This window comes from Lutjanus erythropterus, chromosome 12, assembly GCF_056507025.1.
Source record: "Lutjanus erythropterus isolate fLutEry1 chromosome 12, fLutEry1.hap2, whole genome shotgun sequence".
Classification (NCBI taxonomy): Eukaryota; Metazoa; Chordata; class Actinopteri; order Lutjaniformes; family Lutjanidae; genus Lutjanus; species Lutjanus erythropterus.
In genome coordinates, this window is record NC_139328.1 from 20,778,852 (window position 1) to 20,802,909 (window position 24,058).

General features: G+C 38.1%; 1 protein-coding gene across 4 annotated transcripts in view; it reads left to right on the forward strand.

The window, feature by feature from the left end:
• Window positions 1–21,855, forward strand: part of ralyla (RALY RNA binding protein like a) — a 65,393-nt gene extending 43,538 nt beyond the window's left edge. For 3 of the 4 annotated variants that reach the window (XM_084733057.1, XM_084733056.1, XM_084733058.1), the window contains exons 3-10: window positions 7,822–7,897; window positions 9,871–9,918; window positions 10,721–10,914; window positions 14,480–14,593; window positions 14,811–14,968; window positions 18,369–18,412; window positions 18,501–18,538; window positions 21,051–21,855. In XM_084733057.1, coding sequence (XP_084589183.1) covers window positions 7,822–7,897; window positions 9,871–9,918; window positions 10,721–10,914; window positions 14,480–14,593; window positions 14,811–14,968; window positions 18,369–18,412; window position 18,501 — 635 coding nt within the window. In that variant the 3' untranslated portion in view covers window positions 18,502–18,538; window positions 21,051–21,855. The remainder of the gene's footprint in view (window positions 1–7,821; window positions 7,898–9,870; window positions 9,919–10,720; window positions 10,915–14,479; window positions 14,594–14,810; window positions 14,969–18,368; window positions 18,413–18,500; window positions 18,539–21,050) is intronic. The other variant, XM_084733059.1, reaches the window with a different exon arrangement.
• The last annotated feature ends 2,203 nt before the right edge of the window (window positions 21,856–24,058 follow it).

The window sequence follows — 24,058 nt, forward strand, 5'->3', positions numbered from 1 at the left end:
TATAGTTATAGTACAATCTCAACAGGTATTAATTGATGTTTTCTTGCTCCAATTTGTCTTTTTTCTTTAAAATTGTTTCCTTCTCTTTGATTTAAATGCTTACTGAAATGTTTTTATCATCTATTTTGGATGTTGTAACCCTGCTTTGAAAAATTCTATATAAAGTTTTACTTACTTACTCACATGGAAATCCTTAAAGCTAACCTTAAAGTCAGAATCCTACAGTAATCAATATTTTATATTAACAATTGATCAAATGTCAGAGTGTAATAAGAAAGAGGTTGCTTGTCATGATAAACCAACAGATAATTATCACCTCCCTCAATCTCAGAATCCATTGGCTATCGTCTGACAATGATTTAGTCCTTTGGGGCAACAGCCAATGCTCGGAGCTCCTGGTGCCAGAGGAAATCCAAATAACAGATATCCAGCCAAGACTTCCTCCTTTGTGCACCAGTCATTTTTTTTACACTCCAGTTACCAACTTCAGATGTGACAACGACAAGAAAGATATCTCTATATCTGTATATGAATGCAGATAAATGTTTGAAAAGCTATTTTATTTTTTTATTTTATTTTACCTTTATTTTACCAAGTCATAGTATTTTTAATAGTGGCCTGGCAAATGGCAAGAGCCTGTTGAGGAGAAAGGACAATCTTGCCTATAGATTCAGATATCTGTTTATAAAGACTTCCTCCCAATTAACTCAAATGCTCAGCATCTTTCAGCTCATTGTTTTGGTTTTCAAGCCATTCCAGGCAACTGTTTTCAGAGAAAAAGCTCTCTAAAAACACAGTTTGCTGTCTGCTCAGTAAGTTAGTAACTAGCTGTTAAACATAGTGGAGCATTTAGCAGCTGCTGAGTCAGATACGTGGCAGAGACCAAAACAGAGCTAAGAGTGAATACTGGACTTAAATTAGTCAGGTGGACAGAAACATGAGTGAATGCCAATGTTACTTCATGTCTCCAGCATGTTAAAATAAGCAACTGTTTGCACATGATTTTCTCAATAGTTTCCATCACCATCTTTCTGTACTGGTCTGCGTCATTTTTCAGGTCATCAACAATGTGAGAAATAATCTCTGCTGCTCCCGATCTCTTGGCCAGTTCCCCTGTGGCATTGTGGCAACACACTTGCCAAAACAAGTTTACAATTTGGTGCTATAAATGTTGTGTTCAGAGTTTGTTGTGCTGCTGCCAAGCACCTGAAAGATCAAGTAATGGAGCCATAAGATTTCCATCATACTATATGAAATCTTTTTTTCTAAACTTTGATTAGATATTTGATTCGACTGAAACTGTATAGCATGTTAGCATGCTAAGACAAAAGGTAGTTGTTGGCCCTGTTGTGCCTCAATATGTAGTCAATTTATTCCCATGTATGCTGTCATCTTAGTCAGCCCTCCTCTGGCAGCAGCACTCCCCTTGTACTGTCCACAGGCAGGAGATTGACTGACTTTTATTATGCTTATGGGGACGCTCAACACAAAAGAACCATCGTTATTGTCCCCATCAGCTGTGACCAGAAAATATCCCCCCCTTGATAGTGACCTACATTAAAAGTGCATTCTTTTGCATTTTCAATTGCATTTAAAATTTCGTTTAGCTTTTATCCCAAGCGACGTACATCTGAGAACTGATTCAAGCATTCAAATGTATTTGCCCTTACAGACTGAAATCTCAAGGGTGATGAATCTATGGCGAATTCTGTACTGTAAATGTTCATTTACTTGTAATCATACAAGAACATACTTTTTTGTAAAACAATTACACAATTCCACTGATGTCCATATATGGTAATATTGAATTGTTCTATTCAGATTCATATGCACATACATAAACCCACTCAGAGGATCCGTCCCACTGAAGATTTTAACGTTTGTACCAGAACTGGACTGTTAAGTGCCTCACAGAAGGCCACCATTACTGTGCAGTTTGACAGCAGAACAGAAGAAGAATAGCCTCCCATAAGTCAAAAGGTTGGCCAGTGATTTTACAGCATCTTTGTCTGACTTTGTTTGTACTCTGTGAATTTTTCTCTGTGTGGTTCTGCTGCAACCAGCGTGCACATAATGGCTTCAGCATAAAGTAACTTTTTATATTCCCCCTCAATATGATGGTGCATACAATTTACAGTATCAATCAAGTCCTAACTGGCTATTGCTTAGCAACACAGGCTCCATCTCTTCTATCTCCAGCCTCAACCTTTTTATGGCCACACGTACAAACAAGTCACACATGCACACACAAACCCTCATTCGTTCCTTTTTTTTCTTTTTTTTTTTTTTTGGTATATTATTAGTATAATGACTGTAATTAATCAGAGGCTCAGTGTGTGTCTATCGGGGGTGTGGAGGGTTGGGGGTGTTGTGAGCTGGCGGCGGTGTTCGCTTTAGAGTGCTTTTTAGTGCTTTGCTCTCTCTTTAATGACCTCAGCAGGGGACCAGAGGAGAGCACGCTGTACAATGTGAACCATTCCTCATGTCTTCCTGGAGCCTAATGATAATGATACAGCTGTCCCCGTGCACCTGAGCTACCGATACATCCCCGATCCATTAGTCCATTAGGGAGAGCAAGGAAGGGAATGAAGAAATCAGGAGAAAGAGAGAGGAAGGGGCTCCAAACATAGCACCACCATAGTTAATCTGCAAATGGGTCGTCACTGTAACAGAATTTCTCTTGCATTCATTTAGGTTGGCTCGGCAGTGCAGTATTAGCACCATTCTTTTGTTTGTTTAGGCTCATTAATTCATTTCTGATCAATTTATTTGGTAATTTGGTGCAGTAATTAGAGATGGGACAGATCAGAATCCAATACTGGTATCAGGGACCAATACTGTCGAAAAAGTGCTTCATTGGATATCGGATTCACATCGCCGATCTGATCTAAATTCCACAACCTGATTAGCCTTGTATTTATAAATACTAGGCTAATCAGGCTTTCCAGATGGTGACTGGATGTGCATCAGCATCGGCAGAATCAAATTGGAATAGAAAAAAAAATGTGCCTCTGTGGTACAGTGAGCTCCACCAATCAGAGACGTTGCTGTTAGACTTTTGACTGTAGGATTATAGTTAGTGTAGTACTTCTCCATGATATACTGAATAAAACATCTTTTTCTTGAAACAAGGATGGTATCATACTAGAACTGTAACTATAAATCAGTAAATTCCTCCTGGTTATTAACCTTTATTAAATTAATCACCAGCTATTTTGATAATTGATTAATCAGTTTGAGTAATTTTCAAGAAAAAAAAAAATCCAAATTCTCTGACTCCAGCTTTGTGAATGTGAATATTTTCTGGTGTCTTTACTCCTCTCCGACAGTATCTTTGAAATATCTTTGGGTTGTGGACTTCTCGTAACACTGATCAATATTTTTCATCATTTTATGGTCCAAACAACAGATTGATTAATAGAGAAAGTGATCAAAAATGCGTGTTACTGGAAAGATTGTAACCAAAGATGCTTGTGGCTTCTACAGGAACATCGTCTACCATTGTTTCACAGTCTCATAGCTTGTCTAACTTAACTTGGATGGTTGTGACATCATGGCTAATAATCTAAATCATCTATTCAGAATATGAATGCAGTTTTCATTTCCTCACCTCACTGTTGAGCTCTATAGTGCAGTATTTCAAAATGACGGTTATTGCAGAGAAGATGTTGGAAGATCCAGACACAGGTGCAGCTGCCGGACTGTGTATGAATATTTGAGAGAAAATAGATCTTGTATACTGTAGTCTGAGATATTGTGCACTCTTTAATTCATAAGCTCTGTGCATTAACATTGCAGCTTGGGATTTCATTATCGTCTCCACCACTGGGGGGAAAGAAAAAAGACCAAGACTACAACGCTTTCGGCGAAACGTCTTGACTTTAGCTCCTGTCATGACATTTGCTGCTGCATGATCCCCAAGGCAGTTGATGCAAAGCCGATCTTTTATCTGTGCAACTTGTTGAAGCTGTCGAGGGTGACTCATCCATCAGACAGGGATCTCTCCTGCGTATGTGTGTGTGTGGAGGAGGTGTTTGATATTTGTTTGTGTTTTTGTGTATGACCTTGAGCAGCACTCAAGGCTGATTGAGCAGAGTTTGAGCAGAAGCAGTGCCTTCAAGCTGACAGACTAAATGCAGTGATAGCAGCCTGGTTTAGAGCGCTGTGATTCTTGGCAGGTAGAAGAGGCTGTCAATCACGAGCCATGTGCCGTGTACGGATGAGTCACACCAGTCCGCTACTGCATTTCAAGGGGATTTGGGGTTTTTCTTGTCTTTTTACTAAGTGAACAAAATGTTAAGTACTGTCCTGTTCACTGTGCTAATACTGACTTGTAGTTCTTTTGTCTCAGTTGTCTTCCTTAAAATCATTAAAAAGTTTTCAGTCACTCTGCTCGTCTTGAACTCTGTTAGGGCTTCAGTGGACTGATGTGAAATCATTAAATGAATCAATGCTTTCTGCCGTAATTCACCTGGTTAGTCTCATCACACAGAACCCTACAGTGTGGCTGCTTAGACAGCACAAACCTCTGCCAGCTTCAGAGCTCCAAATAACAAATACTTTCTCTAAAAGTTCATCTGTAGACTTAACTTTCAAAAGTTTATTTAAAACTTTTTAAAAGTTCTTTAAAAGTTCATTTAATGGTCATTTTACAGCACAAGGTTATATATTGAAATGTACCATAGAATTGTGTAATTTCTAGTGTTTTTTGTGCATTTCACAAATTATTTTGAGTAAACTTTGTTCAGTAAATGTTACTGCTAATAACTAATTCACTGCTAATAACTAATTGAGTTTCCTTAATTAGCTGTTAGCAGTTCTTGATTGCAGTGCATGTACAGATAACTATCGCTGATTTACTTTCATACTGAAGAAAAAAAAAAACTTGATACTTCCCAGACAAGTTCTGCCGTTATCTTTAGTTTTATTATGATTTCAAAGCAGACTTATGGATAATTCACAACAAACATTGAACATAATCCTGGGGAAGTGTGAGTAACACTGAATTAAAAAAAAATGTGCGTGTCGTGTGTGTGTGTGTAGACAACAGACTCACAGAAGGAGCTGCTTAAGTAACTGAACAGCCTCCATGAGCTGCTGCTGCTCCAGCTGCTGACTGCGATAATAAGGAGGTCAGACCAGCGGGAGAAATTCCAATAACTAACTTCCCGTTGTGTTTCGAGCACCTGTGTGTGCCTGTCCCTTTTATCTCATGCTGTTACTTTGACTCACAACGCTGTAACACAAACATTGCCTGAATCTGGACCTTTGGATCCACCCACTTCACCGAGCTGACTGATTCATCTGGCGCCATTACATAAAACAGCGGTTTCTCCTCTTCAGAACCATTTGATTCAATGAGCACTGTGGGGGGAACTAACGATCAGCTGATCACCATCATGGATAGAACCAGCACCGTTGTTAAGCGATGTGAAAATGTGCACCATATACATTGGTTTTTAGTGCCTGGTTGGGGAAAACTGAATCCTCCTATCTGCTCGCTCCTCTCTCCTTCAGATACATTTTAGGAAGTGAGACGTCTGTCAAGATGGCCGACATTAATTTCCAGGTCACAGGCAGGAGGATGGAGGACATGAGGTGGCACGAAATGAGAGGAGCCCCAGTGTAATGGAAATAGAGTGTAATGAGTTCTGTCTGATATCAGGCAAATACAGACCTCTGTGTGATCCAGCATCGTATTTGTTCATCTCCAGTGATCACGCTGGAGTTCATTGTAGCTTTGTTAACAAAACACACAATAGTTTTCTCTCTTGCATAGAAAAGGTCCAGTGTTAAGTAAGGTCACAGCAGAACAGACTGCACTGACTTTGATTCTTTTGTGCATCATGATGAATGCCATGGATGGTATTCATGTCTTTTTTTAGGGGGATAAAGGGCTTTGATATCACACTTTTCCATAATTTATTATACATCAGAAGCTAAAAGTTGAAAACATTTTGCTCACCACTCACCACTGCCAGCCTTGTTTTTATGAGGTTTCATGATTTGTTATGGACAATGTTGTGTTTTTGTACTGCACAACTTTTACACTAAAGATGTTTTTGATGCAGTCAGAGAAAGTGTTGTGAGCACCATGTACAATACATTAAGCTTATTGTTTGTGATCTTACAGTCGTCTCCAGCATAGCAAAAGTTAAACAGATATTATGCTTCTTCTTGAATTATTTATAAAGAACCTTCTTAAATCATTTACTCTGAATCTGCAGGGTATCATGCCTTGTGTAAAGCAATGTTGGAAAAGTTTCCCACATGAAATCCATTTCTTTAAAACCTCAAAAAAAAAATCTTCAAAAAAATTAATCTGCAGGGTTACCCAAGAGGTGAAGTTTAGAAGACAGACAGAATGTCTGTCTGATGTGTCCGTGTCTGAGAAGTGATTTAGGGGAATCAGCCCTTAAGCGTTTGTTCCTCTAATCTCACCTTGCACTCTTTTTCTCCTCTAAAGAAAATCCTCTAATTAGCACCGTGTCACTTGAGTTTTGATACTGAAAGTTGCTCTGTGTGTTTTTTTTTAATATCACTTTTGTCAAAAAAAAACATGTAACTCCAGTGATGGTGAGTTTCGTGTTGTGACTTCAAATTGAGAGTTTTAATGTTCCTCATTGGACTGTGGAAAAATGACATGAAAAGATTAGATTCACAACAGCGATCACATGTCATGGAGTACAAACAATATATATGCACAAAATAGGGCTGCAACTCACAATTATTTTCGTTATGTACTTATTTTGTTAAATGTATTCATTGTTATGTAACATAGAAAATAGTGAAAAATGATCAAGGTCTTGTCTTCAGATATCTGTTTTTATTTGACTAATATACAAGACAAAGAAAAGTAGAAAATCCTGACAGGTCAGAAGTTCGAACCAAAGAATGTTTGACAGATTTTCTTGATAAATGACTTCATTGCTTTATTTTATAAACTACCAACACTGCACTTCATTAATGACCAAGCAATGGCATCCAACAGAAAAAAACATCTGCCTGTAATAAGAATTATTTAAACCTATGCTGTTTAAATCAAATCCTCTGAATCATTATTTTTGCATTCAAACAAAATGTGATACAGTCATTCGTATCCATGCCTTTATAATTGAGGGTGCACATCACATTTTGCTGTTTGCTGTCCTTGTTTTAGTATGTTACAAAGGCCAAGAGTGGGTTGGTTTGGTTTGGTTTGGTTTGGTTGCCAAGTTCCTAAAATTGTTGGCAACCTGGCAACCATTACTGTGTACATTTACATGTCTGTGTATGTCATCTGTGTGCTTCATATACAGCAATGTGTGGGACATCACCAGTGTCAACACAATTTTGGCAGTATTACTTTGGCTAGAATTTAAATGTATGTTAACTTATTTTGAACTGGATTCTTCCTTTTTCCTCGGGTCACATTTACTCATCATGACACCCCTCAGCCCTTATAGCTCAAACATTGGGGTTGTAACATCTGGGGGACTGTCCAGGATCTGAAAAAGGGGGTTGGTTAGTTGATTTGTTGTGTACAGTTTCGTGTATTAAGTGTGTACAGCTTCCTCAGAGAGTTAGGTGAGGCTAGCAAAACACATGACACAGAGAGACAACTAATCTCCAGTTTACAACTCACAATTAAAGCGTAAATCTTCATTAACGCACATTGAAATATCTAGTTATATTTTCACAAAAACATGCATGTGTATGAATGTAAAAATATGTATTCTTCTCACATGTGTTATACAGAATTTAATTGTAGCTGCAGCCTTTCTGTGAATTATAAGCTGCTACTGTATCACATCATGACCTTGATTTTCATTTTGTGTCCAGATATCAACATGGCTGGAGAGCCAAAACCATACAGGCCTAAGATGGGCTCCAAGAGGCCTCTCTCCTCCCTCTACAGGTCTGTATGAAACATGTATGTCTCATTTTGCTGCATCAGTCGGATATTACTTCGCTGACCTACTTTTCTGCTGCACTTCCATTCTGCTGTCAGTAAAATATGTGCTCATCATCCTCGCTGGCAGGGCGGGTGTTTCAGGAGGAACAGTCAATTCCCTACCTGTGCTATCAGTGCCCCCTTTTTTTTGTCTGCTGCTGCAACAAATTCACTCATTCTTGACATTTTACAGTCTTGTTGGAAGCAAAGAAAAACCAGTGTACAAGAGGTGGCATGGCTGGCATCTCAAAAATACAAAATAGCTGTTTGTAAAGGAATAGATTTAACTTTTTTTTTAAATTTATTGAGATGAGATGATCAAGACCACTCTCAAGTCTGTGCATTAAATATGAAGCTGGAACCTGGAGATGATTAGCTTAGCATAAAGAGCAGAAATGAGGAAACTAGCCCTGCTCTGCAACAAAATCCACCTTCAAACACATCTGAAGCACTGATTAACATGTTACAATATATCTTGTTTATTAAATCCACAAAAAAAATATGTAAAAATGGCAAGTTTTAGTTTAATTGGGAAGTTCATGTGTCAGAGTACTGAAAACACAGAACTAGGCTAGCTGTGTCCCCCAGTTAACTAAGCTAAGCTAACAGCTGCTGGCTGTAGCCTTATATTCACAGCACTACTTGAAAGAGGCATTTCAGAGTTTTTGAAGTGGGGCTGTATGAGGCATGGATATTTAGTGTAGTAGCAACAGTAGATGGAGATGGAGTTCAACAAGCCTCCAGTTTTGAGAAGCAGAGAGGAGTACCAGCATGTACTACTTTGGACAGGATCAGCAGTACATAAAATATGCAGATTTTACCATTACAGATCTCTCTTAATAAAACAATGACAGAAGACTAGTTTTGTAAAGTCTAGTCTTGTAAACAAAAACCATAGCTGCTGAAAATTAAACTGACCAAGGTAATATTAAAGTTTTATTTATATTACCCATGTTTTCCCAGAAGTTATAGCAACTAGAAAGCAACAGCTAGAAGGAAACATACTCATGCAGTAACACAAACAAGCTAAACATTTGATGCAACGGTAGACCAACTGCAATGTTCTGCCAGGCAAAGTTATTAATTTTGCTTAAGAAGTATGGTGACTTTGGAGAAATTCATTCTACACAGTGCTAGTGATTCCACCAACAGTGCTGCAGCTGCTTTCAGGAGTATCTCGCAAATCTGCTTTGCTTCACTTAAGTGCAGAGTCAGTTTTTGATGGATGCTGTGTCAATCTGGACAGAGCAGATTGAGCGGACAGGATGTCAAACACAGAAAAAGCAGAGAGAAGCTGGTCGATTTTCAGCATAAAAGGCCCCGTACAGACATGTGATCATAAAAAAAGACAAAAAAGTAACTATTCAACTACATACTTATCCATGGTAGAGGAACAAAAGGCAAAATCTGAGCATGTCAACATAATCAGTCAGGCAAAATGCTTCACTGCTGAAATGCCTCTGAAACAGTGCTGGTGGAGGCATGCAGCCGCATGGAGGACAGATCAAAACAGAGTTACAGACTCGCCATACCCAGTGGAATCAACGGGTAACAGTGATTTTCCTTCAGAAAATTCTGCCTGACAGCAAAATAAAGCTGTGAAAATATTTTAAAGACAGTGTACAGTGTTGGGCCTGTTTTAGGTGGTTAATTTACTGAGTATTGATAAATACTTCATCCAGCCCCACTTAAAAAATCTGAACTATCCCTGTAAGAAAGCACAGGACAGATTAATCAGATGATATGTGTCATATTTTAATTTCCTCTACATCTTGCCTGTTGTAGTGTATTGCATCAGGATTTTGTTTCCTCTCTGCTAACACACACACACACACACACACACACACACACACACACACACACACACACACACACACACACACACATTTAATACTGTAACAGAAAAAAAATTTAAAAAGTCTCTTTTTTCTTCACAGTGGCTACGAGTTTGACTATGACTACTACAGAGACGATTTCTATAGCAGGTATGTAAAAAAAAAAAAAAAAAAAGATAAACTGATGGGGCAGTCTGACTGCACTTTGTCCTTTTTAACTTTCTATTTTTTTCCAAGCCTCTTTTCTGCTGATATTTTGCTCCTCAGTGTTCACCCTCCTTTCTCCACATTTCCGAGTCAGCTACTTAGATAAAGATGAGTTTTGAGCAGAATAGCCCCATTTCCATCTGAGGCAAAGTAACTACATTATCATAGGCATAATGAATGTCATATTGGGGAGGTTTTTATTCCTCTCCGTTGGGCTTACTAATGATGCTTTTATCCGCATAGACGAGTACTGAATGTCAGATAGTCCCCCGGCTGGTCATTTGCGCTGGCAAGGCAGAGAATGTATCTTCCTTTTGACATTTTCATTGGTTTGTTTACTTCCTCTACTTTGCAATATCCCTGAGAGTTGAATCCTTCAGCTTTGAGTCATTATTGCTATTTTGGCAATTTGGTCTGTCGTAGGCAACGGGGGACTGGATTTGATTGAACGGCTGTGGCGTTGCTCAATATGTACCACTATCGTTCAAACATCTTTTGCAGCGTGTCTATTATGTGCCTCGTAAGCACCTCTTGTTGCTCGAATAACAACATCGAGGGGCTGCAGAAGTGACTCCTGGAAAAAAAAAATCAACTTGATGACACACGTTGCTCTTCAGTGCCCATAATAAATCCAGAAACACGTCTTCCTGCCTTTTAGATATGTGTTTTTCTGCTCTGTAATACCTCTGTAACTGTTCTGTTTCTGATTAGACTGCTGCAACTTTTATTTTTCATGTGTCCTCAGACTCTTCGAGTACCACGGTCGTGTTGTGCCGCCGACCCGGGCTGTGATCCCCATCAAACGCTCACGGCTAGTCGTCCCATCCACACGCAGAGCCAAATCCTCCTTTCCAGTCAGGGCCTGTTCTTCCTCCTCCTCCTCCTCCTCTTCCTCCTCCCGAGCACTCAATGTCGGCTCTTCCATCACAGCTCCTAAATGTATGTCTTCTTTATCCTTTTTCTACCTCTAAGTCACATTTCCTTACTTTATTTAAAAGGAACTTCCAGTTTATTACAACTAGGCTCTCATTTTTGTAGTTATCAGTAATTATAACATCATAGTGACCAAAGTAAATGAGATCTGGAAACATGGCTATAGGACAGCAAAAAAAACATGATTGTCAAAATGGTTTAAAATGACCAGTCTGTGCCAAACTGAATCACATTTGATTATTTTCTTCTTTTATTTGGAACTTGCCTACAAATTCAAACAACTGTCTCACAGGAGACAACAGTTAAAGCCTCTGGAAACTCAAATCCACAGTAGCCCTCTATGTAATTTAGGTACTCATCAACACAATAGTAAACATCTAAAAATTATTAGAAATTACAGGGGTGGAAGTAACTAATTACAAATGCTCAAATTAGTACTTTTTGGCTACTTCTACTTTTATAAGTAGATTTTCTAAGTCTGTAATTTTACCTATTGTGTTTAAGTACACATTGCACTATGTACTTCTTAGTTACCTTTACAATCATAATTGAGTATTGAGGACCATTTTAATTAATATTCAAACCTTTCACCTGCATTTTGTAGCCATAAGGCTATCTGACTGCAAACAAGCTAATGAAAACCAGGACAAAAATATATATGGACAAATATATGGACAAAAACCCCCTCCAGGACGCTGCAGCAGCCACAGGATGTTAATGAAGCAATTAATCATCGATTAATCACCATTCAGGATTTCACCAGTTAAAAATGTATTAATCAATATTAATCAATAGTCTGAATTTCATTTGATATTGTTTTGTCTGGTGAAGTCATTTGTTGAAAAAGGAAATTTAAACTTAAAATGACAGATTTTCTTTTATATAAAAAATGTACTTTGAATGTTACAAATTATTAACTATTAATGGTTAATCGATTGTTAGCATTTTCAGCTACCAGTTTAAGAAACTGCACAAAATTTTTAACCCTACTTTGTAGAGGTGAGCATGACCACCGAGCAGAACAGAGCAGGAGTTGGGAGTCATTTAGCCTAAATACTTGGGAAAACGGAGACCTCTTGATTGAATGCTGCTACTGATAATGCATTAAACATCAATGGTTAAAAAGTAACTATTAGTTAGTTAGTTAATTAGTTTTAATACAAATTTGAAATATTGTCATTTAAGTTTTGTACAGTAGTGGAAAATACTCATCACAGTGTCCCTGAGCCTTTTTTCTCTTAAGTAAGTTTGACTAAGTTTAACTTAGTGTAAAACCAGTTTGATCTTCTGACTGCTTGTATTTCTTCCCGTCTGGCTTCTTTTTAGAGTTCCCATGTCTCAGTAATTAAAGTTGCACTAATCAAACTTTTTATATTAACAATGGTTCAATATATTATATAAAAGGTGTTGCTCAAACAAATTCCCTTAGGGGCAATAAAGGTTTATTTATTCATTCGTAGCAATGAACCCACAGATAATTATCACCTGACTCTGCCGTTTCCCTCCTCTCTGTGCTCTTGTTTTGGTTTTATGGTTTGCAGCTTTATTGTTTCAGTTCACTCTCATTGCTCTCATAATGTAGCATCATTTTAAGCAAAAAGGCTCTAAAAAGCAGCTGAACACAACCCGCTCAGCATCATCAGACAAAGTCAGTGACTAGCTAGTGAGCATGGTGAAAGCTAAAGAGCCAAATATTTTTCTCAGGAGTTTGTGGAAATTGAGTTAAAACACGATGAATACTGGACAGAAAGTCATGATTGATTAGTGCCATTATCTGCTGTATCTGCTGAATGTGTGAATAAGTGTTTGCAAACGCATTTGCCATATCAACAAAAAAATTAATGCAGGTTTCAAGGCAAAATCCCTTTCAATCATCACATATGAGCCACTAGAAGTGTGTGGTGGTGTCTGTGTCTGCAGAGATCCTGCCTTCTGCCTGTATTTTCTTAATTTCTCATCATATTGCTGTGCTTGGGATATTTTACCAACTCAAAACATCAGTATTTACTCTTTAAATACATCAGTTCACACCCGGCATTATAACGCACTTCCACTTGTGTCATGAGTAACCATTTTAATGTCCATATGGCTGTTAAATGCTAAGATTCGACTGTTAGTTCTTTTTCTTTTACATTCAGTGCCACAGTAAACTCCTGTCAGCCTGCATGAGCCTCATGTTTTACCTGGACAGCCCAGCAAGAGAGACGCTCTGTGGTGAGTGATGAACTGTGAACAAGACTGACACTTTTACTTTGTCTGGCTGTGTTTTCACATCACAGATAATGACGAAAAGCATTAATGCCAGAGTCAGAGAAAGTATAGGTGTGTGTCTTGCTCATAATTCACTTGTAAAATCCCAGCGGACCACACAGTGTCTCTCCTCTCTGCTCTTCACAGCAACACAATGTTTTTTTTGAGGAAAGAAACAACAAGAAGGCACAAAAGAGTAGAGAAATTGCTGTAGAGTTAAATAAGTTTCTTCTCACTCAGCTACTCTCAAAATTGTGCAATTTTTTTTTTGGAGTGAGTTTGGAGATTTTGTGATTTGGAGTTCAGTGTTGGAATCAGTTGAAAAAGACAGCTTGTTCACACACATCTGCTGCTTATCTTGAGAGTCCAAACATGTAATTTGCATTACAGTGAACCAAAAGGGAATCAAACAGCGGTTTGGTGTTTACTGACAGGTTGTCAGTTTGAGTAGGTGGTCCTTCAGTGTGGCTCAGAACACATTCACGTACACACTGCTAAAAGAATGTGTTCACATGAATGTGGTCTGAGTGATCGGATCTCAATGCGCCCTCAGTGTGTCTTGGGCGTTCACCTGTACTTGGAGCTGTCCACTTGTGACTGGATAACTTAAGACATATCTTTATACCAGGTGTAAACAGCCTCAAGATCATGTCACTCTCTGACAGAAAGGATTCAATGATTCACACGCTTTATTTTCATATACAGAAATAAATAAACTATCAATACAATGAAATTCTTAGTTACCCATGTGAATCCAAAAATGTGAATAAATAAAGAGAGGGAAGAAGGAGGCATACTTTATTAACCCCAAGGGAAATGAGATTTTTTACTCTGTTGTATGTTTTTTGACAGACACACACAGGCCCAGAATGCATTGAGGAGGCTGCACACAGATGCTCAGACGTGGCGTTTACTGCTTATTTCGCTCCTGATATGTCTTGTAACGCATGAAAAACACCTAATGGACATGTTAACAAGGTTACAAATGTGATTTTCACTGAAGGTGGTCTTTATTATTACTGATAGGAATGATGGCCAAAACTACAAAATTAGGATTCAGGTTGTATGAAACTGGAATTTTCTTTTCATTGTTCAACAGTAATCTTTGCTAATCAGTATTTTCCCCATAATGCAGTGAAATATCATAAACTTTGGCTTACACTCCTGTGCCCTTTTACTAATTGTGCCTCGGCTACATTTCTGGCAGTGAGAAACGTGCGCTGCTCCAAGACCTGCGAGACATGTTGTTGTAACTGTGACTGTCTGCTTGTGAAACATCACATTAATTATGTTTTATAACTTTATTAATATATGCTCCCAGTGAAGACAGACCAGCTCTTAACAATCAAAAAGGAGCTGTCACAGATCAAGACAAAGATCGACTCACTGCTGGGAAGGCTGGAGAAAATCGAGAGGCAACATCGCTCTGACGCCGGTAAGACTTTACAGAGAGGAGGCAACAACCTGTCTGCATGCATATATGCGGAGAGAAGAGGCACTGAAATGAAAGACACACAAAGGGCGAAGTGATAAGGAAAATATTAAAGGTTTACAGAGTGTCCCTGTCAGAAAGAAAGATTGTTGTATTAGTCTATCAGTTCAATAAATCTGCTATGCTCTGATGTTAATTGCCAGTCTTTCTCTTTTGGCAGAGATGCAGAGGAAACAAGAGGAGGTGTGTGAGTGTCTCCATGGTGACGCAGCAGACCACTCCGGTGGGGAGGAAGTGGAGGGGACAGCCGAGGTGGAGGCGGGGGAGATGACGGACGGCGGCGAAGACGACTTTGAAGATGAAGGCACCAGCGATATGGTGAGCAGGCCAAGCAGCATTTTACAGTCTCAATGAGCAGTGAGTGGGCTGATCCTGTGTGGATAATGTGTCCACCAGGATCTTTCTCTGTGAGTGTTTATGAGTCTACAATTCATGCATGCCCCTTAATGCACCTCTAAGCGTGAGGGTATGTACTTGGTCACTTTGTTTTGTCTGCATTAGCTGCACTGCATGTGTTCATTTTACAATCCCAAGTGGGGGTTTTTTTGGCAGAAAGTTAAGACCTTTGTGCACCAAGTCTGTATTTTTTGTGTGCATTTTTAATCCATCATCTGATAAAAATTGTTATGCACGGAAACCTTACACACTTAGTCCATTTTATAATCACATTAATTTATTTTTCTGTTTATTGCAAAAAGTCACAATATGATGGCCCTCCCACTTCTTGAAAGTTGGAGGAGAAAAAGAAAATATTTGGTCCATCCAATCCCAAAAAGACATCAAGAGCAAGGAGAGTTTCGCCTGGCAGTAAAGGTTCTGATGAATTATCCAGATCGTTTCCAGGTCTGTTCAAAGATGTCAGTGGTCCAGTTTGATATACTGCTGGCAATAATGCAAGCACAAATTAAAAACAATATAAGACTTTCCTCAAACAACAACAAACAAACACTTGTTAAGAACCCAAAGCAGTAAGTGAAATCAGAATCATTAAAATACAAACAATACCCAACCATATTTTTGTTGGAAGCAAGAAGTTCAGAGAATAAAACTGTAGTTCTGAAAACTTAAATGAGAGATGAAAGTTAAGGAGTCGGTGATTGATTATCTAATGCTTCACAATAAAGAGTAAGTCTATTACCAAAAGTTCCAAAACTGTTTGAACTATTCCTTTAAAGGATAAGTTGTGTCCTAGCATGAACCACATTTCTCTGCTCATTTCAATAGAGCAGATAGACAATCAACAATTATGTCTCTCCTGTTACTGGGGCACGATGCCTTCAGGGATAATACATTTTTATAGTCTGTAATTTCATAATGATTTATTAGAATGCTTCCTGTGTAGTTTGGTATTTATAGGGAAAACAAAGAGAGTGTTCTGTTGGTGCGTTTCCAATCAATTAATTTCAAAGTGTTTTAATCAGGGCACACCGTGTCAGTTGAACATGAAAAAATGTAAAATTTGTCTACAAACAAGCACACAATTTAATGTGTGACAATTTCATTTAAATTGTACGAAGCATAAAGTTTCCAATGATGATTGAATCATAAATTAACACAGTATGTGCCGGGGTTATCTTATTTCAACAAGAGGCCTATTTTCTATTAAATTACTGCAAAACTGCATAACTCTTTCTAAAAAAAACCCAACTATTTAATAAATTAGGACATTATGAACCTGTAAAACAAATCACCATCCCTTTTGATACTGATATCAAAACAATTCCCTTTCACCCCCAAATCTTAGTTTGGGGAATAAAAAACACATTTAATCCTTTTTCTCATTTAACATAATATGGTGAAACCATTCACTGGTGTTAAATAAACTTTGCCTTCAGAAATCTGAAATGCCAAAAGCATCAACTTGTCAGTCTCTTAATACTTGCCACCTTCCCTGTAGGATGGTACATTTTCTGGAGACTATTTCCAGCTGCAGTTTAAAACACGTTAGGTGCTCTAGTGAGTGTTTCTCACACCAGAACAGTGTGTATAAAATAAACTACAGTGTCCACGTGTATTGTAGTGACGGAGCATGTCACCAAGTTTCATTTATGTGTTTTTTAGTAGTTTTAGAACAAAAATGCAGCTCTGTGGCACAGAGGGATAGGATATATATATCAGACTTTTGATACACAGACAGTACTTGTTAGTAGGATCATTTAATTATTGGCTTTGGTCTTTTCATGGGATTTGTTGATAATACAGAAAATATAGAATATTGGCAGCCTTAACTTTTCTGTAAATTTAGTCAGAAGTTAACAAGTTCGGGTATGTAGCACTTTTTCATGCTCAGCGCTAAAGATACAGTTTGATCCATACTAAAGATAGTATTTTGATTTGATAAGCAGCTCTTCTATTTACATTTCATAGGAGCTGGACACACTCCAATCACATACATGATTTACTGGAAAAATGTCCAGACATTTGTGTGAGGAGTGGGCATAGACGGTAGATTGGATGCGGAAGTGCCAGGAGAAGTAAACTTTCTGGATGAAAATAACACAGACTTCATCTGATATTGTTACTTTAACTCTCTCTTTTTCCAGATGGTATGAAACTATTAAAATCTAACAAAGAGTCCAGTCTTTGTCATTTAAAGCCAAAATATTGAATTCTTCTTAAAAGGAAAAAATCTGAAGTGCCAACTGTTGATCAATGTCTGCACAGACTCTCAAGTGGCCTGGCCATGAAAAAAATGATGTATACTAAGACAGTCCAAATAAAATGAGGACGCTTCATGCACTATCTGGAAACTAAGTTACCCAACTAGTTCTGTAGTTTCTGAGGAAGAAATGTAGTTTATGTGTGACAGAATTATGTTTTTTCTTCTTCTTTTTCTTAATACGTTCTCTTCGTGAGTATGTGCACATCTGTATCCATTTACCGCTTTGTGTCCAATAAAAAAACATTAATTCTGATATTTTTCCATTGTTACTCAATGAAAAGATCAGCAATGTGACTACAACAAACGTACAAGGTAATAAAATCACAAATTGATTGTTTCAGTTATAATGATTACCAATTTAAAAAGACGCCATAGAGAAGCACAGTTGTTCCCCCTTCTGGTGTCCCCCATGAGACCTTATTTCAGAGAACATACGGACTGTAGATAACGGCAAGAAACAAATAATTTCTTTTTTCCAGTTTGAATTATTTCATGAATTTTACACATGATGTTTATCAATTCATCACCACAAAAAGATGCATGTTTTTGTTGTAGTTGTTTTTAAAACACAGAGATAGTAAAGTAGAATTAATTTTGTGTCAAATCGCTCAGTAAGCAACATGTACAACATGGCCTCATGGTCTCATTTGCACATTTAAAAAGTGTTAAAAGAGACGATTAAAGGAGCTCACTCAGCAGAGTGCAGACCTCTACCAGGCAACAGATGGTGAAGCACCTACTGCTACAACCAGCAAAGTTCTGACAACATTGACATGGACGCCATATATGTTGTCCTGAGCTGAAACAGGATTTCAGACTGAAGCAGCTGTTGATCACTTGTGGCCAATAAAGGCCGAAGAGTGAGCTGTCAGCAGCACAGTAATACGATTCAACCCGAATCAGGGAATTATTTGTCTCTCGTCGTTCATATGTTTTTTCTGAAGTAAGGCCCCATGGGGCACACCAGAAGGGGAGGGACTTCGCCTCTCTATTTAAATGGGATCAAAAACCTTTGTCTCTCTGTGAACTACCATACATATTTTTTTCTAAAATAAGGTGGTGGTCCACTGCAAGGGGTGGGACTTCACCTCTCTATGCTGGTCAGTTATAACAATGGATCTATCTCACTAATGTCTCTATTGATGTCGTAACTGTCCGTAACTTTATTTCTGTTCCCTTTAATTGCAGATAGAAAACCACATATCGGACATTGACAACTGAGTAAGGTCAGTATTCTCTGCTTGAAAAGGCAGTAACTCTTTATTTATCTGGAAACAAACTAGCCATTGTACAATAAACTGTCTGGCTTTTCATTTTGTCAACAGAAATTTAACAGTCTGAACAGCACATGCCCAGCACCTCATGTAGTCAGCAGCAACAGCGACTCAAAAGATCTGAGGCTTATTTTTTAAGCAGACTGAGAGAGTGAGAAACAGCTCTTGTAGATGGCCTGTCATTCTCTCCGTCTGGGAGCGTAAGAAAAGGCAGCTTCTCTGCAGTTATCGCTGATGACTGTCTGAACAGACGCGCAGATAGGACTCCGTCTCTTCCGCACTTTCCATCAGACGACATTTAAATCCCCTGATTTTCTTTGTATGAACAAATAGCTGTGAGATTTAATTTGCCTCTAGACAAATCCCTGCTGTCCTTGAGTGCCTGATAACGGAAATCTCTTTCAGCTGCTCTGAACGTGATGGATTGTTAAGATGATGTCCTAATGAACTGTTTGTCCTCAGGTGGATATCACTGTGGTTGCAGGTAATATCAGGAACATTAACGTTAGTCACTCCTCTTCTGTTGCCCTCCCCCCTCACAGAACAGTGTTGCAGATGATGCACTTAAAGGAATAGTTCACATTATTTGCAGTGTTGTTGTATAAGTATAATTACAATGCAGATTATGGTGCCATATTTCAGTGTCACATGCATGAGCTGTTATTAGAAATAGTTGCCCTCAAGTGGTGACATTACAGACGCATCAACAAACTGCTAGTTAGAATTATGGCAATTCTCACTGTGCGTGGCTCTGGCAGCAGGTAGCCCTCTGTTAGCTATTAGCTAATTAGCTGTATTTAATTTGGAAAGTGTTCCAAAATTGGGTGGGATGTCCAGAAAATGTGTACAAACAACTTTACTGTGTAAAGGTGGGGAAATATCTGGCTAAGCACAAGACACACTTGAAAGCAGAGGGATGCACTGCGCTCGACTGCTAATGTGACCCCATGCCAAGCTCATCAGCCAGCAGTGTGGGCGTCCCTGACCCCAGAGATGAGCTCATAAGAATGAAACACTAGATGCAACATCTCATAATGACTTGACATTTATATTTATGGGAGGGAGAGAGAGACCACTGATGATGATAACAGCAGCCTTGCCTCGGATTAGAGAACAGGATCATATTTCTGCAAAAGAATTGCTGCAGGCAGGAAGCTGGAAGTTGTAGAATACCAAGAATACCAACTCAAAATATATTTTGGTGATATTAGTATTGTAACTCATATTTAAATTTCAGTCATTAAACTTTAAACTGTTAATGAATTGTTCAATTTCATGTCCATTTTTTCCTCAGTAATGCCAAAAAACATTCTTTGTTGATTTTTGTTGACCATCATTTTGTGCTTCTTTTTTAAAAAATGGTATTCATTCAGGCACCATTTAGGCATCGGTACTGTTTTCAAAGTATGATTTTAGCACCTGTATTAGAAAAAACCCCAAACGGTACCCAACCCTAGTCAGCACACACATGCAGTTTGGAGAAGCAGCAAGAGGAGCATTGTAGGAAGCTAAATCATGTACAGCTGTGGACAAGGTTACGCTATATTTGAAATATTTTCACAGTTTTACCTTGCCAACGGGAAGGTCCAAAGCAGCGACACTCATTTGCCAAAAACAGTAGTTTTACCTTACAGAATGCTGGAGTTTTTAGGTGGCTAAAATATGTTTTTCTGCTGACTCTGTCCACAGTAGTAGATTGATTAGTTTCCTGTACTGCTGCTCCTGCTGCTTCTCTAAACTGGAGGCCTATCAGCATCCACTATAGGTAATACACTGACTATTGATAAGTACCTCATACAACCCACTTCAAATTCTCTGAACCATCCCATTAAAAATGTACCCAATGAGCTTTTTTCCATTGAAAAGATCTTTAAAAAAAACGAGTGAAAAGATGTTCACATTTAGAGCATACTTCACTGAGCAACAGTGACATTTTTCTTCTTCTCCAGTGTGCAAATAAAAGCCTATTTCCCACATTGAACCCTCGCTAAGAAACCACATTCAAAACTGAAAGCTGACAGTTGAAAGCCAGAAAAAATCACCACACACAGCATTACAACCTCAGTTGACTGGATGAAAGTTCTGTGTTAAACCCACTCATCCCCCGCATCTTCTTACTTCTTTTACGCTCTTTACGTCTCAACGCAGATATCCCAGAGTAGTCAAAGCCGTAACCAGTACGCCAAGAAGTGCATTAAAAACTTATCTTAATACACTGTCTTTGACGGCAAATTATGTCATTAATCAGTATCAGCTCTCTTTCAACCTACAACTGAGCAAATGTTCAGAGTGATTCAACTATTTTGTTGACAATTTGATGTTATAGCCGCTGTTCAGACTGAAAATTAACTAGATTTCAACTAGAAACCTGAAATCCTGAAACTACATAGTTTTACTGTTAAAGACAATGTGGCAGTTATAATGAATTTTCACTGCAGTCTGTTTTTCTTCAACTTTTTTCAAGTTGGTGGAAAAGGAAGCCTACAGAACAAGATGTTGGGAGAACAGATACCAGCAAAACCTTCTTGATCGAGAGGGTGTATTTGAAATGAAAGGAAAGCGATGACAGGAGTGACTGACAGCAGTGGGAGCGTTTTTTCCGAACTTGTTTGTTGCTTGTTTGCCTCATTAGAACATGACACTCCCTCATCAAAACGCTGGTTATGAATATTATCCAGATTACTGCAAGATCAACTTCGAAGAGCAATCGATAATCTCCCTTCAAGCTGATTGCCTCTCTGAAAAATAAGGACAATATATCATGTGCTTAATATATTATGGTCTGTATTGTGCATAAAAATACAGTTACGTGATCAATCAGATGAACCATGAAATGCCCTCTTTTTTTGTTGTACCGCAAATGTATATTTGTTCTGTTTTCTGTGCGTTGAAAACTGTGACGAGCCACCTGGCAGAGAGCTAAATATGAATGTAAGAGGAACACATTTTCTTTGACATTTGATTATTATGTGATTTGCTTTATTCATATATTTGGCTGAAATGTACAGTATGTAATTTATTCACAATGACTCCACACAGTATTGTATGCATATCATGCCATTTGTTATACATGATACGATGCATTTTGGGTTTACATTCTGTTTATGGGACAACAAACAGAAGATGACTATTTTTTACTATCAGCATGTTAAAAATGTGGCTATTATGGATCATTTGTATTCATTGCATCTGTTGTACAGCTATGGATGATATCAGTTTTTGAAATAAACCCATTCCTCCTAAAATAAAAAAAAGTCTGAGTAGTGTCAGAGAGTTGTTGCTTTTATTTTCACAAAGAATCAGAAAACAAATGCACATTGTGTTTCTGTGGGGGTCATCTGCTCAACAGGAAAACTTCAACAATCTTTTTTTTTTTTTTAGTAACCCCTCATGATATGAGAAACAGCATTAAGAAGTTACTATCTAACTAAACTTAAAGGGACGGTTCACCCCAAAATCAAAAATACATATTTTTCCCCTGGCCTGTAGTGTTTCTTTATCCATCCAGATTTTTTTGCTGTGAGTTGCAGACTTATGGATATATCAGTTGTACAGATGTCTGCCTTCTCCCCAGTATAATGGGACTAAATGACACAGCTTGTGTGCTTTGATTTTTTTAGCACCACAGGACTAGTGCCATTTAGTGATATCTCCAAAACTCACAGCAAAAAATTTAGATGGATAAAGAGCACTACAGGCCAAGAGAAAATGTGTAAGCGGCATGCAGCCCACTGAATATACACAGTAGTGTCTCTCCCGCTGGCTCTGCTCACAAGTTTCTGCTCAGCCTGTAGAATTTACATTGTGATGTTGTCACAGATTTAATCACTTTTCTTGGCTTGAGGAAATATTTATTAATATAAAACCTTCAAAGATCAAAAATTCATAATAGAAAGAGTCATAATTGACCTTCTTTGCAGTTTGTGTTCTGTCAACAGTTTTACAGATGTCTGTTTTAGAATGGTGGCTTAAGGGGAAAATGCTTTTTGGGCTGCAGGGGAATATTTGCTGTAATATTACAGGTGGACACTGGTAAAAACTGGACGCAGGGCTAAAAGGCAGTACCCTATTTATTTCTATTATACATCTATGAGGCTAATGTTTTGGGGCTTCAGGTGCAGCCAGTGGATATCCAGATAACAGATTTACAAGCCAGGTCATCCTTTTCCGTTTAGCAACTCGAGATGTGAGAATGGACGACAAACAACATTTTGGTTCATCTCTATAAACAGAAGTCTACACATGAATACAGATAAACTTCCAAAAGCTAAATTGTCATTAGATGATTGCCAGCATGTTCAAAAACTGCATTTTGGTCAATTTGTTCCATGCAACTAAAGCCCAATCAAATGATTAGACAACAAACAATTCCGATACCAAAATCTTGTTTCTTGCCTACAGATTATGTATTAATATGCATTTTAAATTGTACAGTACTTCTATACCACTACAGTTATTTGGAAGTTACTTACAATTATTAAACCATGCAGAACATATAATTAATAATTTTTAACAGAAAAATTAATTGGCAACTATTTTATTCATCACTCGGTTACAACTTCTCAATTGTGATGATTTGCTGCTGGGCAATGGTTTTTAGCATTTCACACTTTTTTATGAAACCTTACAAAATAAACAGTTTAGCAATTAATTGAGAAAATAATCAGTAGATTAATTCATAATAAAGTTATTTCAGTGGACTTTAAACTTGTAATGGAGTATTTTGGATTAGCCACTAGCACAACTATAGGCTCTTTTCTTTTCTTTTCATATCAGAATTTAGTGTGCAACTCAAACTAAAGTTTTATTTCTGTGTAACTTTCTCCTCCACCCCCAAGCCATTTTCAAAACAAATGAGAGTAGCAAGGTGAAAATAAAGACACAGAATGATGCTAAATGTACAAATTCTCTACTTGAGTTTAATTATAGAATTCCTATACATTAGTCCTGCTCTCTAATTGGCTATGAGAATATTCATCTCATTTTTTAAACACAGTGCCCTTGAAAACTGCAGCCTATGAGAGGTAAGTGGTGGTGAGGCAGATGGCATTTCTAATTCACTCACTTCATTAGACCAGATCATCATTTTCACAGGTTAAGGAGGGCCATTGGCTGGCTTGCAGGTGTAATTGGTTCTATCATCGCTGGCTAGCAGCCAGTGAGTACAATGATCAGTCATGCAGCTCCTCTAATATGGACAATGTTCAGTGTGTGATGAACTGAATCAATCATCGGTCTGTAGCTGCTGCAGAAATTATGAGTCTAATAGGGGTCAGGATCTTTATAATACATCTGTGATTAGCCATAGTTGAGTGAGGATGCACAACTCGCAGCAGGCATTGTTTCACAGGCCTATAAGTCACAGACAAAGCTAATGTAGGAAGTTTTATGAGTTACATCTCAGGGAAAGAAAGCATAAAAGGAGCCATTTATATTTAATATATTGCTCTATGAATAATTCTAAAATCGCTC